The following is a 19,237-nucleotide window of genomic DNA, read 5'->3' on the forward strand; positions in this document are numbered from 1 at the left end:
ATGATGACAAGCCTTTGAAGTTCAGGACATGAGTCACTCACTGCAGGAATCCCAACTTCTGACCTGTTTTTGTAGTCATGGTGGCTGTCCAATTGTTTCTGGCCCGTGGTGACCCCTAGAATGTTGACAGTGGTATTGCTATGAAGTGTCAAGGGGAAGTGGTAAGCTCTCTTTTTGAAGATGATCATTGTCCGGCATTTATGTGGAACAGATGTTCCTTGTTGAGACTTCATGGGACCTGAAGTCAATGTTGAGAGCTCCTCTGGTAGGTCTGTCCTGTGGTAGGAGTGGCCAACACCCAAAGATTATATTAGAAGAATCTGGGATGATGGCTTTGAATCTGACTTGCTGGACTAGTCTGTGCGACAGCTCTCCCAAATTAGACACCACTTCCCAGATGCTTGTGAGGACTTTGCAAGGTCAACAGACCTGGGAGTATCTTTGTTTCTTATTTTGTTCAGAGATTTTTTTGATACTGCTGAATTGCTTACTTTATGGACATTATTGCAGATTGGATTTTTTCCCCCAAAAGAGATCTGATTCTTTAACTAACAGAACTTTAATCCCACCACAGCAGCTGTGGAATTTCACCTTTCATCTCCAAATCATCTGTGCAGGCTTCTGTTTCACTAGTTCAGTAATTTAACTGCCGTACCACTGTCCTCTACATTAGTATTGGCTCGTCTCTTGCTGTTTACACCTCCTGTAGAACTATCTTTTGCTTATCTGATACATTGTCACTTGTGCTTTGCCCTGTCATTGCTTTTGTCCTGTTACTTTCTCCTGCCTTTCACTCCTCATTGTCTCCCCCATATCCCTCTATTTGCTTTAAACCTGCAACACCTCCAACTTTTTCCAATTCTGATCTATGGCAATCTACCTGAAAAGTTAAAGGAAAAAGTAAGCAGTGTCTCCACAGCTGTCTGGTTGTTAAAAAACGGAAATGTTGAATGTCTTATTTGCTATTTCCAATATCCAATATATTTTAGTTTCCAAATTTTCAAAATTTTCATGTACAGAAGTATAAGATGTGTTAGCTTACGTGATTCTTTATATCCCATTTAAGATTTAAATTCTTACAATCAGTAAAAATACTTCCTGTGAAATTAACACTTCTGTTAAGCTTTACTGCAATTACATAGGAAATTAAAGAGGCTTTACTTAGAATACTCTGAACAGTTTTGGTTCATTTATTCAAGGAAGTACGTGTAGTAAAATCTTAATAATCTGCTATCTGACTATCCAGGAATCCCAATGGTTCAGCATCCAACTCACCAGGTGATGTTCCCATGCTTCTTTTCCACTCACTGGGACCCTGGATCCTGCAATCCCTTCCCACTCTCTGGCTCCAGTATCCATGCTCCCATTAAACTTAACTGGTTCATGGGAAAATTTATTTAATATCATGTAACATTTAAAAAAAAATAAGAATTACAAGTGTGTTGGGGAATTAATAGAAATAATATCCAATGATCCAGAAAACCTGCCAGTCCAGTACCACTAAAGCATCGAGCACACCAGGTTACTGAGGTTTCATTGTACTTGGCTTGGAGGGAGTAACATGAAGGTTCCTTTTACTGATTTTTGGGATTATGAGATTGCCATACGAGCAGAGACTGAGGAGAATTTGCTTCCAGGAGAGTCCCATTCCCACTCTCAATTCTTTGTAAGTCATCTTCTCTCTTTCACATGACCATTGACTCCCCTTTGATTCTATTTGCCATTAATCCATGCAATGGGGTCTTTACAGAAGACAATTAACCTAACACATTTCTTTGGGATGTGGGAGGAAACTGGAGCATCTGGGGTAAACCTACATGGTCCTGGGGAGAATGTGAAAACTGCACACAGACAGCACCCAAGGTCAGGCCAAACCCAAATCCCTGGAGCTGCACCAATCTATTCAAGGCAAAGATTGATAGATATCTGGATATTAGGTGATTAAGAGATTACAGCTGGAGTTGAGGGAAGAATGGTGAAGCAGGTTTGAAGGACTGAACTTCCTACTATTTTTATGTTGTTAGATAGTTATGTTTAATTCATGCTGTATTTAGCAGGTAAAAGTTGATGTATAAAATTTTAAATTAGCATACTGTTCAAAGCAGTTTGATTATAAATAAGAAAATACATTTGTCATAAAGCATCAAATGTTCCCCACACATGCAATCACAGAACTGAAAATGTAGCTTGTGACCAGAAATAAATTTACTCCAAATGACTTTGCACACTTGTGACAAAACAATTTCCAATTTGCACAGAAGGGTTTTGACTTTATTGCTGGTGCAAAACTGTTCTCTAGAAAGAATTCTATACATTTATATAAGGGCATGTGTATCTTAAGAAATACAAAGCTTTGCTATACCTCCCTAAAGTAAATTGGGAATATTTTACTAATCTTCAGAAATGCGTAAACACAAGGGAGAAGTAAATATAAAAGGTTTAACTTTCTTTGGTTTTACTTGGTAATATGTCAATCCTGAGAAAGTAACAAGATTAATTCCATGCTGTCAAGAGAGCTGGGTTTAATGACACCAAATTATTTTATAGTCCAGACTTTAAAATAACGTCTATCATTATAAAGTCTTATCGGAACTCCAAATGGTTTTGCTTTTCCTCATCAGTTAAGTTCTGTGTGTAAATTTAGAAACTCTTTATATATTAATATACCTTATTTAAATCATACATTTATGACTTTTTCATCCAATTCATCTGGTACTTTGATAGAAGCTTCAATAGATACAAATTAAAAATGCATACTCCTGCATCTGTAAACCTTTTACCACATTCACAATTTTATATGGCACTTTAGTACTCTGCTTCTAAGTCACATCTGTTTGTATTTTAAAAATAAAATTACACTGATTGTGACTGTGAGATGCCACAAAGGTTTCTCACTGCTGCAACTAATTTTTACTGATGATTAGTAAAATATTGAAGCTGAGCCAAGACTTGCACAAAGCTCTTTCATGTATTTGATAAAACTTTGGTTACATGATTTTTCCTTGTGGTTTTACCTGAATACTACCACTATAGAAAGTGTTTTAACAAGAAACTTTCAGTTACAATTTGCAGAAATAACCAGATATATTTTTTAAATTATTATTGAAGAAGGCAAAAACTTTCTTTAATTGAATATTATGCTTGGCAAAGTAAGTGAGATTAATGTTTGTGAATTCAGCATTTTCTCATTTCAGGCAAGGTTTCCATAATAAAACATTCTTAGGTCTGGTGCAGTACAGCAAGGTGCAGAATAAAGCTTCCTTGATTTTTCCCAAAATGAGTCATAATTGCAACTGCAAAAGATCAATCACTATTTCCATATCTGGATTAACTTTCTTTGTCACAGATATAATACTGTTAGTTTCAATGCCAAATAATGTAAGCTGGGATTTTTACAACAGTAGGCCTCTCCCAACTGAATTTAGGCTGCTCTAAGTCATGTCAAGATTTTCAAACTCATGTTGACAGAGATAGGTGTTCTTTTTATTAACCCATTATATCAATATTAAAATTTACTCAGCTATTCTGATGGGTCAGACCTAAACATCAATTTGTTTTTAATTCTTTATTTACCTGGAGTGAAATTTCTAAGCCGTTAACTGTTTTTATTTAAATGCTGAAGGGAAGGTCCACTTTTGAAATGGTTTTCTTGACAAGTGCTGGAGAATTGTAATGGTTGTTTAAATGAGATTCCTTTCATTTGACAATTATTGTCATTTTTACTACAAAAATAGAGGCACACATCTACTGATAACACAAGTTCATTTGTCTGTACTCGAGCAGGAACCACAAAGATGATTCAGGTTCATCCTCAAGATTAACAATTTCTCCAGTGATCTTCTGGCCCACAAAGAGCCACTCGTGCCCTGTAAATTTTTTTTAAAAGCATAAATATAAATTAAAGGTGATATATAATTACAAGGTCACACTTAAAGGTGATATATAATTTAACCAATATTATAAGATGGACCAAAGTATTCATAATAAAAATTATTCCTCATTAATCACTACTGTTGCCCCAATGAAGACCAGACTCCAAAATGTGCACTAAGTTCTATTTGTTGGTCGACTTGTTCTGGCTCTCCCTTCACTTGCCTATACAATTTCAAATTCTAGGATTTTAGGATATTAAAGTCTCTTTCATTCCTTTGCTTCATTCATTTTCTACCTCCATTTTTTTTTACATTAGTTCCATTATTCAGGCTGTAGTGTTGAACTGCAGCACTACAAAAAGAAAATCTAAGCTAGGATTACAGAATTTTGTTTTAAACAGAAGAGTATCAACAGGTGATTGCAGCTTGAAAACAGAACTGATAATAAATAAAAACATAATTTGGCAGTATCTGTGGAAACCGATAAATTGATTATATATTGCAGATAGATGTTTGCATCAGAACTGACCAGGTTATAGGTCAGTTAGGTTATCCATCTCATCTTTTCTCTTTTCACAAACACTGCCTGATCTTCAGGGTATTTCCAGAATTTCTTTTTTTGGTTTCAGGTTTCAGCAGCAGCTCTGAACTGCATTTCACGGCTTCACATGACACTTCGTCTATTTTCTCCCTTGCTCTCTCTGTCTCTGTCTCTCTCTCTCAAACTGCCTTTATTAAATCTGTTAACCAGATGACTCTGGTAGCTATAGGGTAACCTTGGCCTTGCACTAACAGAAATATTTCCTACGTACTATTCACCCTCTCCCTTCTCTGCAACTTAAGACTCTCTTTGCCAGTTCTGATGAACAATCTTTGACTTGAAATGTTAGCTCTGTTTCTCTTTCCACAGATGCTGCCTGACCTGCTGAGTTTTACTGTTCTATTTTTATTTCAAATTTTCATCATCTGCAGTATTTTAGTTTACAAAAGATCCTAGACTGCTATTCTGTTCTAATCACCAATGGACATTAAAGAATAATGTTTCACTTTCCCAAGAAAAACTTTCTGCCATCTGTGGTACTCTATAGAATCCAAGGTATTTCTGGACATTTTCAGAATACTTGATAACTGGGGTAGATATTCTGGTACCATGAAATACTAAGTGCCCTGGTTACATGCTAATGTTGATATGGATAACACTGCTGTGGGAGAACCCAATTCCTTTTCATTAAAGAAGGTGTGTATAAACCTACTTCAATCACTTGAAATAGAATGGTTCTGATAATGGAGACAATTTTGTTCCAATGAGGGATAAAATGCTTCTGTTTATGTCTGGCTTGCATACCAGTACTAAATACAGACATTATTTTATATATGCAAAATACTTGAAAGGAGACAAAAATAGATGAGTTTGAGTAATTTTTGTCAAAGTGAATGATAAGCTCATTCTCTTAAGGGGCTTACAAACCCTCCTGAAATTTTAGACAGAAATTATGTATCTAATTACACCCTTATAATCCATTATGCCTAGAAATTATCAAATGCACTATTTCACATTGTAACAAACAGCCATATTTGGTATATTTAGGATTGCTTATTTGCAAAATAATTGTTGTAGTTAGTTTGATTATGTGGTACAAATGATTATGACATACTACAATAACAACATTTAAAACATTACCTTCTGCCCAGAGAGCCCAGAAACTTGGTGCGCCCTCTGTGAGTTTTGCTCCTTCTGGAAGTTCAATTTTCAGATGAAACTGCAATGTCTGAGCTGGTCTTACAACTAATGGAGACTTTTGCACTGAAGCAGCAGATTTGGGCAACCTAGAACCTTTCTTTGGTTTTATAGGTAGGGAAGAATCTACAGCATCAGTAAAAGTGATTGGCAGCTATAGAAGAATGAAAATAATAAAAATTACAACCACCACAATGACCTCTCGGGAGTTTATAGTCTAGTTTTTAGGGTAATTTAACTTTAAATTCAGCATTTGGTTGTTTGTGTAGAAAACTGATTTATGGTGTGCCAAAGGTTTTGATATTGATAGAATTGTGAAAGCCTGGAACAGAAGGGGTCAGTGAGGTAAGGTGTGTGGGGAAAGAGGTGGGTGTTGGTGAATTAAATGTGAAAGGAACATGCAGAAGGGATTAAGAACTGTATGCAGGATTGGAAACTGGAAAATTTCATGCCCTAGACTGGGAATCAGAGGAGGCTGATTAGAAGAAATAGTAATAATCTGGTTTAGGATAAAGTCTGGGTTTGGAGAGAGGGAGTGTGTTGGGACATATGTATGGCTGCATGATGAAATACATCCATGTTTAGAATCTTGATAGTGTGGGGAAAGGAAGAGAAATTCCAGAGGTAAATAATGTCACTGAGTAAATACTTTTGTCTGATGGCTGAGGCAATAAATGACCTGAAGCAATGGCATGGCATTACTGTGGTGAAACTGGGTATGATATTTTAAGGAGAATTAATGTTGGCCACATTTCACCTCCGGTGAAACTAGAAGACTGGAACCACGACTTTTAAGGCCAGGTGGTTAAGGGCTCTACAAATTCCTTCTCTAACAGAGGACTGACACCAGGTCTGTGTAGGGTCAGGAGTTAGCGATCTAAAGTGAGGAGTGAGTAACAAGTTGGGAGGTGGCTTTAGGGCAGGCTGGAGGATTGAAGAATACAAGATGAGCACAGAGTCAGACCTGGAATGACTAGGGGTGCATCTAAGGAATTAGTTGCATGCTTTTGCTGACAATGCAGAGCATTGAAGGGAGTAGAAGGCAAATTGAAACCACAAGGCATCAAGAGGTGAGAGACAATTTCAGCAGAAGATAGATATTTCCATGGATGTCAAAATATTTTTTTTGAAAATTATATAAGCCTTTAAAATCTTTGTATTACAAATGATATTTTATACAGTACAATCAGCAGGCTGAAGAATATCAGGATTTGCATTAGCAACAAGATTTGAATGAAGGGTACATGCCCAGAGTGTGATGGATGCAAGATGCAAACTAGATATTCTAGATAAATTATTTAAAAAGCCACTTAAGACAAAGACAGCTACATCACTAGAGTGAAAGGCAAAGTATTTACCACTAACCAATGAAAAGCAAAAGGTAAAACTTCTTTCTTTGGATCATTGAAAAATATTGGCAGTTTCTCATTGCTTAACAGTGAATGTAAAGCTCTGGATAACTCATAACTATTTTTTTAAAAACACAACTATTTTGTTTTACTTTTTTGACAGCTCTACTAGAAAAAGCAGAAATCATGAACTGGAGATTACAGCCAATCTATAGTAATAAAGGGCTAAATTTGATAATGAATAATTACGTAAAATTCAAAAGCACAGATTAGATTTTATACAAAGAATAAAAAAGTTCATGTACAACAAGGTAAAACAAGGTAATATATTACACTGTATTCAGAACACTCCCTTTCCCATTAGAATTTTTTCCACAATAGGGTATCTTGGAAGAGTAGTTGTTGGATCATCCTTTCCTCTACACGCAGGATGCATCGTAGCTGTGTCACTTTGAGCCTACCACATCCTCAAAACATCCTTTGCCTACAAAAAACATTTCTGAATTTGATGCAAGATGTAAAGTAATTTGGGTCAGAAACTTAACTTGCCTCTGGTGAAAAATGTAACTTACCACAGAGACTGTCTTCATTTCCAAATCCAGCACTTTAACTTGGTGATTGTTGGTATCAGCTACATAGAGGACATTCCCATTTTCACCAACACACACATCTCCTGGCTCATTAAAAGTAGCTTGGTTGAAGTCAGGACCAATTACATTGCTGGCTTTACCAGTTCCTGCTACTGTAGTACATTGTTTTGTTTTTGGATCTATTACTTTGATCTGAATAGAAAATAAGTAAATATATATTTGAATGCCCCATAAAAGGAAACATTTAGGTAATCACAATTAGAACATAAAAACTATTTACATTTTTTCATAAGGAACTTATTAGTTTGATAATCCTGTAAAAAGTATGTGTATTGCTGTGTCCCTTGACATTCATGATAAAGCATACATGCTATTATAAAACGAGTTATCTGTAACAACTTGTGAATATCTATAGGACACTGGTGTATGTTGAATGATCAAAAGGCCTTTTTGATCCTTCAATTTGAAGAGGTCATTAATCCAAGGTCTTCCCCATCATACACAGTCACTTAAAGATAGGCAACTCTTGGTAAGTTTGTTAACAGGGTCTGAAGCCCCTAGAGCTTATTAATCATAGAGACTCATGAATCTGCAGTTTTCATTTCCTTTCTATTTTGATGCCAGACTTACAGCCCTATTGTTTCTGAAGTGCTTGCTATAAATTCAGATTTCATATTAGATATACATATATATTTAAATCAATGAAAGCATACACTACAGAAAGAGACCTTATTTAACCTTATCTTCATCATATATACAAAGATGTAAGTTTATATTTCAAAGAAAATATTTTGATACAATACCAGTATTATTCATACTTGTGAGCTGCAAATACATTTTATCCTAAACCACTTCATTATACCTACCATCACCCAAAGTAAATAATTGAAAGAAAATAAATTGATTGACAGTAAAGACATGCCTTGTGATTGTAGGAATCTGCAACATACAGTAGATTCCGTTTTTCATTCCAAGCTACTCCAAGGGGATGCTGCAACTTTGCATTGATTCCAATACCATCAAGATCTCCAAAAGCAAACAGATTCTGAAAATTAACAAAACATGCTTTACTTTATTATAAATAGTTTTCAATTGTTGAAATGATTTTTAGGATAGAAATCGGATCTAGTTGTATCTGTTTTGCACGTCCAACAAGATTGCCTGAAAAGCATCTTAAGCAGTAATTAGTTTGCCTATTTTTCAAATAGTGTAAAGTGGACTTTAGGCTCTTTGTATTTGGCATTGAGAGATTTAATACTAATGTTAAGGATCTGGCCAATCCTGAATAGTGAGATCTTCTCATGATTTTCCAGGCCTGAGTGTAGAGATCATTACTGAAAAGGTAAGATTTTTAATTCATGTACAGGGAGGATGACAACTTGTGCTCCTTGTAATTCTAGGGCACATTTAATACTGCCAGCAATGATTGGCTTGTCTCCTCCTTGTCTCTACCCTTTCCTAATATTTATCTGAGGGGCAATGCCAACAGGTCAGTCAATAGATTTGGAGAAGGGTATAGGAGGTGCCTTGCCAAATTATTAAAGGCAAGAGCACAGCCAATTTCTGATCAACCTTGGGTCACCCACTGAGAGTGTAGAAGTGTACAAATGACTCCAGATATTTGTACCTAAAATAACAAAAACTAATAAAAGTAATTGAAGTGAATCCAAATATTATAATTAATTATATATCTGTGTCCAGTTCTGGTCGCCTCATTAATAGGAAGGATGTGGAAACATTGGAAAGGGTGCAGAGGAGATTTACTTGGATGCTGCCTGGTTTAGAGAGTATGCATTATGAGGAGAGACTAAGGGAGCTAGGGCTTTACTTTTTGCAGAGAAGGAGAATCAGAGGAGACATGATAGAGGTGTACAAAATATTAAGAGGAATAGATAGAGTGGACAGCCAGTGCCTCTTTCCCAGGGCACCAATGCTCAATACAAGAGGGCATGGCTTCAAAGTAATGGGTGGGAAGTTCACTGGAGATATCAGAGGAAGGTTTTCTACCCAGAGAGTGGTTGGGGCATGGAATGCGCTGCCTGGGGTGGTGGTGGAGACAGGTACATTGGTCAAATTCAAGAGATTACTAGATAAGCATATGGAGGAATTTAAAATAGAGGGATATGTGGGAGGAAGGGGTTAGTCTTAGGCGAAGTTTAAAGGTCAGCACAACATTGTGGGCCGAAGGGCCTGTATTGTGCTGTACTGTTCTATGTATTCCTGCATTTTAATTAGTTCCTCCATCTCTCCTTAGTTTGGTTTCTGTTACAGTTTTTTTTACCCTCAATCTTTTTAATGAACTGGGGACAGATTATGCTCTGAAGTGGAATATCAAATAGAATGAGGTGTCTGGAGTTACTTTAAATTATCTGTCTTCACTGCTACAAAATAAATGGATTCAACTATCAGACCATTTACATGAATAGTTTGTTTAAAGCATGTGAAGGAAATGCTTTTCAAAAGTATTTACTTACAAAATTGTACACTAAGAATGCATTAGCAGGCTTGCTATCTAGGTGATATATTTAACATAATTTTCTGTCCATTAAACTCAAATACAGCTGAGCAATGATCTACCATTACCAGATGTATGACTGGGAACAGTGCTAAATGGAATCATGCTGAAAAATAAATTTTTCACGCCACTTTAGCTTGACAGAATAGAAGAAGATCAGTGAAACTCCCTTTTTTCACTATAATCAAGATTCAAGACCTCCAGAAGATGCAATGAGATAGCAATTGTAATCACATCAGGCCATTTCAAGCATCGATCCTGAAACCAAGGCAAAATGACTACTTACGGATAAGATTTTGGTTTTCCAAACAATTTGGGCTAAGGTAGCTCACTAAAAGGGTACTTGCTTCAATCTTAAAAGATCTTCAGATCATTGCTGACCATTAACTTGAAAAGTTCCTTGTATGATTTTTACACATAGTGCCATAAATAAGTTAGAAATATTGGAACTTATAAACTACAAGATGACTATGTATTATAGTTAAAATACATAACAGACCAAAATTGAAATGGATATCAAAACTGAAAATAAACACTAATCACTTATTATACTTACGTCTTTTTTTTGGTCATTTTATAATTAAGGATTCTAAAGGAACCATCTTGAGTAGATGTACATGTTTAACCATTTAGCTAATATTCACAAACTAGCCCAAATTTTCCATTCAATGGTGGGAAGCCCACAACCTTGTTGAAACCTGCCCAGAAAGACTGGTGGATCATGCTATGACTGTCCCCATTTCTAAACCAATCTGGAACTGTGGCTTTTTATAGGGGATCTGTAGCATCCAGCAACACTGATGCTATTAAGCAAGCTGAGCAGCTAATTGGATTAAATAATTCTTAGATAGCACACCAGGAAATAAAATCTGCCAACCATACTTAATTTCTTAAACACTTTTACAGAAAATTAAATAAGGATTAAGACAACAAACACATGGGATTAAGGTAGAAGTTGAAATATAAACAAACTCTATAACTAAAGTTAACATGTGTAAACCATTAAAAGGTTTAGTCTCTATTCCAATGGAGCAACAACTTGCATAAATAAAGTTAGTTGATCAGGGCCAGAGAGAATTATCAATGGTAATAATGGGTCAGATCACATCAACATCTGCTGCTGGTTCTGACTGGAAAAATCAAATTCTGATATTGAAGTCCAAAAAGGCTCTATGTGTCAATCTGATTGGGCACTGGCTACACGTGGAGTTAAATGGAGGGGCTAAGCCTTGCTGGGATTTGCCTCTTGTATCCTGCACAGGGTCAGATGTGGCACACAGTCTGAGATCCCAGTAATTTCAATGGGAATTGTAGAAGAAAACACTAGGAGGTATAGGGGACTTAACTTTTTTATTAAAAAATTATCTTGCTATGCTGTAATGCTGTTAACTATTTATAACTTTTTATGTACTTTGGTTAACTACATAATTATTGAGAAACTATTTATTCTACTGTAAATCATTTCTAAAATGTCTCTGAATGTCAAAAACATATTGGTCTTAAAAATTGATAGGCAACTTTTACAACTGGCAAAGCCTCCACTCCTAACTTTTGCTGATTCTCAAAGACTGCCAGGGCATTTCAGGGGCAGGGCCCTCCTTACTGTGCGAGCCAAATCCCAATCATTCAGATCACACTGCTGGGATGCAGAGGCCTAATAAATTAAGCTGACCACATTTGGGTAATTATGGGCATGGGCCCAGTACAAGAAGTTGAAGGACCAGGCTAGCAAGACTTGGCCTGCTGTCATATCATACCATTAAAAATTATACCTTCATTCAATATTTTCAATAGTGTGCAGGAGATTGATGTCAAATCACTCATCTTGTGTTGATTGTAACGGGCAAGACTCCATCATTGTACCCAGAGGAGGTGGATAACACGAGTAGTAACTTCTGAACCTTGTATTTCTGTGATTAACACATCACAAAATGCTTGAACTACTTTTTAAAAAAAGAGATCCATAGTATACTTAAGACTTTGCAAAGGCCTTTTTAAAAAAAAACTGTTTCTGGAGTGGGTGCATGGACATGGAATTCCCTGTCATGGGTGGAGTCTGTAAACTCTTTGAAGGTTATTAGCGCAGTGCCAGTGTGTGGACTTCGGTGACTAAAACGTGATTTTATTTTCACTTAAAAATGTATTTGTTCAACCATTAAATTCTCTTACCTCTGTAGTTTTAAATTACAGTGATACAAGGTGTTAAACAAGTGGATTTTAGCCCTCCATTTGAATGGGTAGCCAACTAGTACTAGTAAATTGAAATCAGGTGACTCAAAGGTAATGGTACCCAGGAAAATAATCTTGTGGAAAGCACAATGTATTTTTAGTATAGTGTCCTTGGAGTGCAGTTTTTGATGAGTAGGAGGCATCAGTAACAGAAGTAAAGAGATTAATCAAATTAAGCAAAGGTTATTTTAGGCTTGGTGATGTGCTTCAGCTAAAGTGTGTGCGAGTTGATGGAAACTATTGGGATCCATAGTTAGCATACCTGTTGTAAGTGATTGCAGCTCAAAGAACTTCAGTTCAGAACTGATGAGCTAGAGTATAAGATTGCAATGGATCAGAGAAGGGGACAGTTATCGAAAAACTTTGCACTGGAGATTGTCACACCCCTTAGATTAAGTATTATAGAAATGATCAGCCAAGGGGAGCAGGAAGGTGTGATTGAAAGTGAGACAGGTGTGGGAGCAGGAGGGTGTGACTGCAAGTGAGACAGGTATGGGAAACCAGAAGGTTGTGTTGCAGCAACCTCAGCCCTTGGACATGTACAATAGGCTCCAGGTTCTTGCAGCTTATTTGGATGAGTGCAGAAACTGCAAGGCCGATGAATGAACTGACCAAGGCACTATGACACAAGGAGCCAATCAAGTTGGGGAAATGAAAAATACAGTGGCATTAGAGGACAGTTAAGTTCAGAAGATACTGTTCTCTGCAGTCATGAGCACACTGAAGAGTGTATTGGCTGCCTGCCTGGTGCCAGGATTAAAGACTACTCCTCAGGGCTAGAGAGGAATTTGAAGTAGGAGGGGAAAGAACTGGTTGTCATGTTGATGTGGGAACTATTGACAGTGTTATGACACAGAAGAAGTTCTGCAGAAAGAACATGAGAAGCTAAAGTCCAAATTAAAAAGCAGAACCACAGAGATAATAATTACTGAATTGTTATTTGAGCCAAATGCAAATCGTCATGGGAAAATAAGATTAGAGAATTGAATGAAAGAAATGGGTTTCAATTCATGGACTACTGGTTGCCTGTACTGGAAAAGGGGAAGCTGCTCCATTGGATAGGTTTCACTTTAATCAGTCTGGGACAAGTATTCTAGTGAATCATATAAATAGGGCTGGAAATAAACTAAATAGCGGCGGACTGAGAGGACATTTAGAGTAGAGATGTTTACTCCAATTGTATTTTGCCCTTTTGCAATGGCAACAGGACTACTGAGTACAAATCTGGTCTTCCTAAAGGAGGGCATTTTTGCTATAGGGTGAGTGTTGTAAGGTTCACGGATGGATTCCAGGGCTGGTGGATTTGTCATATGAGGAGAGATCATGTAGGCAAGACTTATATTCTCGTAATTTAGAAAAAATGTGAGGTGATCTCAAATGTATGAAATTCTTACAAAGATTTACAGGGCAGACATGGAATGATGCTTGAACCAAAGGTCACAATCTCAAATAAGGAGAAATTTTGTCTCCTTGAATGTAGTGAATCTTTGATTTTCACTACCCAATTGGACTATATATTGCTCAGTATATTCAGGACAGAGATACACAGATTTTTAGGTTATTAAAAGTTATGGAATTAATGTAGGAAAGTGGTGCTGAGGTAAAAGGTACCATGTGGTCTTAGTGAATAGCAGAGGGGCTGAAATGGTATGAGGGGCTGAATGGCCCTACTGCTTCTGTCTCTACTACCCTTCTGTAATTAGGTTGTGCTTGAACATTCAAGTGAATAGATAGTAGGTTGGACAGAGAGATTAAATTTGATAACCTCAAGTGAAAAATAACATCAGCATAGATCTGATGGGCCAATTAGCCAATTCTTTTTTTATATATAGCAAATTGACTGGAATAATTACCATTTTACCCTGACTCACCTGTGATTTTTAAAAGCAGAATCTCAAACAACTGCTGAAATTTAGAGACACACTTAGCCAGATCTGCTATTACTTGCGCTTACTGTAATCACAGAAACAGCTAAACTATGCATAATCTCGACAAACTCCAACCTTACTTATGTGTAGTTCATACATCCTTGCTACTAAATAAAGTCAAGTAATGTGATCACTTGAAGCACAAGATGTTAGTTACTAATTTATTAGTCTAATACATTTGACACTGATGCGCATTGCCAAATTCCAATACCAAGAAAGAATTAATGGATAAGTGGAAGGATGAACAATAAAAGTCATTAAATTTTTATTTTCTCCAAATGGATTCTCCACTAAGGAAATAAACAAAATGGATGAAAGTAAAATGCCCAGTCTCATTTATAGATCAACGCCACCACAATCATGAACTTAGTCATGGTTTCAACATATTGCATGAGAGGACTTTATTTAACTTTGGAAACTTCAAATTTTCTCATAAGTTATTATTTTTTCAGTTAATTAAAATAAGGTTATTTGCTTCATCTAACAGTTATAGCACCAGACTGAGGAACCTTAGTTATTTTGCCTTGTTTGGTCAGTCATTTACTTTGGAACATCTAATAAGGATGAATGTTTAAAGCATTATAAATAATATATTTTTTATTTGCCTTTCAGGGTTTATAAAATCAAAATAATTTCAGGGAAAGGAAAGCTACCATAAAACTACCTCTAGAGAAATATGGGTCATGATTTGTAGTTAGGTGGTTGAAACAACAGTGTTTACTGTTGACTTTGAAGAAAGCTGCTCGCAAAGATCTAGCAAACCCCTTTTCCTCTTTGTGTCTGTTGCTGTTAGGTTCTGTACTACCCATGCCAGCAAAATCTGGAAGTAACAAGCTGGTTTACTTTCCATAACTTGACAGGAAGCAAAACAAAGACAGGATATATACATGAAACTTTTGAAGAAGTTGAAATATAGTAAACATATTTTAAAATATAATAGAATTTTTAATATTTATCTGAGGCAATTACAACACATACAGAACATTTTCATTCAGAGGAGTTCTTACCTAGTAAATATGGCCCAGACTTTACAGGTGAATTATGATGAAGCTGTTGGTGTATGCTGCCATTACACTTGAAATTGACAGCAACTTTGGGATTTCCCCTCAAATGTAATTTAATGTGGAAATCCCAAAGTTGCTGTCAGTGACTCATCCTACTCCCACTAGCTCCATCTTTGCAGACTACTCCAGCATGATAAGGGGAATTTAGTCAAAATGACTAAAATTTCATTTTTTTTAAGCAAACTATTCCAGCTGTAAAATATCCTGAAAATGTTATACTTTGGCTGCTCTGTTAGTTTGATTACATTAGGGGTGCTAAGTGCCATGGGTCCCTTTGTTTTGACATCTGACAGAAACTGATGTCAGAAAAAGGGAAATGTTGACCCCAAAAGATCTCTAGACTTTTGTAGGCAGCTTTCTTCAAAACTGAAGGTGAGTGCTATTGATTCTCTGCTTATCACAAAATCCAGGCCAGTAGCTTACTATGGCATTCAAAACTACTTGTATCTCATGCAACAAAACACAACATTTGTAGGATATTTTACAATATTTGTTTCTAATACCTAAAAGTTCTCAAAATTTGCCAATTTATCCTGTAAATGGATTTATGTTTTTTCTAGCATAAATTGGTGAATTTTGAGAATCTTTAGGCAGTGAATCATTGACACCTACTTCTGGTTTCCTGTGTTTGATTACATGTGTATTTCCGAAGAAGCTGATCTCAACTTCAAGTCTAACGACACGGAGTGTTCCCTGCATTCCCATTATAATAACTGCAAATCCAGGCACTTCTTTTGTTGCAACCTCTTAGTTACTTAGGCTGCCAAAGAGCCCCCCAATTACTGAAGATGATGGAAGACCATGTGCATAAAGAATTTCACACCTTTAGTACTCCATCTTATCCATAATCTACCTGTCAAGACTATTGTGCCTTGATGAATTCTGAGAACTTTTCTAGAATTAACCAGAGTTAGATCTCCTCACTTACAGGCTTCACAACTATGTTATCATTTGTTGAGATTCAAATGAAATTGATTTATTGAAGGGAAATGTACTACATAAGTAGATCACAGTCCCAGGCTCCAATCTGGGCTCTGCATAAATTAACATATTTCATCTTGAGATAAAGATACGAGGTAAGGCTATAGTGGCAGTGTAACTCACAGATTGTATCTTGAATGTAAAAGAAGAACCTAATGCCTTTAACGCAACAATAGGGAACATAGCACTGATCACTTGACAAACAATTCAGATGGAGGGTGGTGTTATAAAATATATATTAAATGGTAAAATGTAGCTGCTGACATCAGACCAAAAAGTTATACACATTTCTCGGAGGTGAAACATTTGAATATTGTGACCCTGAAGTGCTCTGATGGGGAAAAAAATATATGCCTTAAGCAATCTGAAAGCTGGCAGTTATGAATAATTAGTACTATGACAAAGAATTGTTAATGTATGAAGTATAACCTTTCTTTACATCTTGTTTCAAGAATGATAATGAACTTGAAATAATGATATAAACTATTAAAAGTATACAGATCAATCCATCAGATCAAAACATTAATTGTTTTTTAACATTCTAATGGAAGACACACTGTGTGATGCAGCATTTTTGTACATAGAGCTTAGATACATACATATGCAGCTTCCTGACAACAAGCTCTGATTAGCCAATTGTCCAAATATGGGTAGACATGCAAATTCTTCAGCATGTAAGTGTGCAGAGACAGTCAATATCACTGTTGATGACTAAAAAAAATGCAAGGGGAATGAGTTTAGAACAATATACTATATAAAGCGGAAAGGAAGATTATTATTATGGCAATTCACAGAAGGGCCCTGTTTAACAGTGTCCTTTATGAGTAATGAAATGCCCGAAACAATTTTGAAAAATGGTATATTTATTGTCTGAATCCTTCAAGGGAATGGATATCCAGGTCCTGTCAGTTTTGGGCAGCAACCAGTCTGTTAAGATTATCCCTGTATGCTAAGGTTACACCTAATGCTTTCAGGTTATCTAAGATAATTTATGGAAAACCCACAATGAGCCTGGTGCTGAGAGGTTGCCAAGCTAATATTGGAGAAGAAAAGAGTAGTTCAGATATAAATTTTGTAAAGCCTTTATAAACATTATGTAGTAGACTTTAAATATTGGTGACAGCTATAATGGGAGATCCAGCCATTTAGATTTAGAAAATGTCTGGCAGCTTGTAGCTGGAAATGTATCCTGGGTTAGCAGCCCAGAGGTTTGGTTGTCTTCAAACTAGTAAAAGATAGGTCTGTTCTTGGTTATGGTGTGGAGTGTGGAGAGCAGAGGTACCTAATGTAAAGGTGGTTTAGGTTGTATCTGAGCCTAGAGGAACAATTCTACTTGTCCTAGCCCCACAAAAATGAACATAATTTTATATGCTGGTCTTCTCCTTGACTGGACCATTGGTGCATAATACGGAAAGCATAGTCAACTCATTGTCTTTACAGTACTGCCCTGAAATGACAAAATGGGCCCTATGTTTGATCGACATAGTTAAACAGCCTATTGCTTGAATAAGTTGGGTACTTACTCTTCTGAATCTGGTGTTGACTGGAATGCTAGGAATAAAATGTTCTCTCCTTGATCCTGTTTTCACACAGCAACTCCAGTGAAAATCGACCACCATTTATTGCCTAAATTAAGTGAAACCTTCGCAAAAGCTGTAATGCACTCAACATTATAGCCATGAAGCCAGAGTCAGGCAAAATAACCTGGTGCAAGTGATAGGGCTCTGTAGTACCTGATACCATTTGTTGCTTGGTGAACTGAATGATCCATATGCCTGCTGTTCCAGTCAACATGAAACTTCAGAAAAGCAGAATCATTTACAGGAATTGTAATTTTACAGCAGTACTGGGAAGAGCATGAGTGAAGAGGGATGCCCTGCTGGTATTATACTGCATTTTCCCTAGAGGACAACAATGCAGCTTACTAGGAACAAAGCAGCAGCCAAGGTCAAAACTGTGTTGATTACGCAAAAGACCTGAGAAGATAGCAAAGGTGATGACAAATAATAAGGAAGTAGGCATTTTAGACATCTATTTTGGTTGTGAATGATCTTGTATCAAAGAGTAAGCATGTTATGTGATATTACACATAAAAGCACCAGCACAGCTCAACTCCACGATGCATATGCTTAGAAATGCAGTTGTATGGAGTTTTTTTTCAGCACCAGATGATTGAAAATTAATTTTTCTTTCTGGAATAAAACTTGATAATGATCATTTCTAGGTCACATTGCATCACTAGGGAAAATCAACCGGATAATTCCAAGCTTTGATCCAATCAGGCCCTTGACAACATTTCTGTATCAAAAGTACAAAGGACAATATCACTTGCTATGCAACGCTCCTTTTGCAGTGCTGCAGTGAGAGTCTGACCATATTGTTCTGCTCCCCACCCCCGCCCTTCATATACCCCATTGCACTATCAAGCATAGAATATGGTCATAATCCTTCTTCCCCTCACCACCTGGCCTCACCCCTGATCACAGCACTGGTCTCTGATCTTTCTTCGTCCTCTCACTCTGCAGACCATAACAGGCTCCAATCCCTGCTTCCCCACTTTTCACTCAACTACAGCATTGTAATCCCTCTGGTAACACTTCAATCTCCACCAACCACAGCACATAGATATTCCCAATCAACTCCATCTGACCATGGTCTCCAGCCATCCCTGACCTATCGACCTCTGAGATTTGACACCAAGACAGCACATTTTTAACTCAGAATGGACTTTGTCACCAAGAACGATTTAGCTTGGCATTTTAGAAACAAATCAGTGTGCAATTAATATTTTTCCCCAAAAAATTAGAAAATAAATCCCATTTCAGCATTCAGCCCTCTGTGACTCTAGTTTCTTCTCCATCTCTCCCTCCTTATGACACTTTATCATTCAACTGCATGTGATGCAACGTCTCTCCCTTCCCACCATCAGAAACCCAAATAGTCCTTTCAAGTTAAGCATGATTCACTTGCA

At 36.7% G+C, this 19,237-nt stretch overlaps 1 protein-coding gene across 1 annotated transcript in view; it reads right to left on the reverse strand.

The window, feature by feature from the left end:
* Positions 1-1,155: 1,155 nt before the first annotated feature.
* Positions 1,156-19,237, reverse strand: part of nhlrc2 (NHL repeat containing 2) — a 63,855-nt gene continuing 45,773 nt past the window's right edge. Inside the window, 5 exon segments of the mRNA XM_052027868.1 lie at positions 1,156-3,789; positions 3,792-3,866; positions 5,554-5,764; positions 7,532-7,741; positions 8,472-8,594. Of these exon segments, the coding sequence (XP_051883828.1) occupies positions 3,596-3,789; positions 3,792-3,866; positions 5,554-5,764; positions 7,532-7,741; positions 8,472-8,594 (813 nt within the window). The 3' untranslated portion in view covers positions 1,156-3,595.

This window comes from Pristis pectinata, chromosome 12 (assembly GCF_009764475.1).
Source record: "Pristis pectinata isolate sPriPec2 chromosome 12, sPriPec2.1.pri, whole genome shotgun sequence".
Taxonomy (NCBI): domain Eukaryota; kingdom Metazoa; phylum Chordata; class Chondrichthyes; order Rhinopristiformes; family Pristidae; genus Pristis; species Pristis pectinata.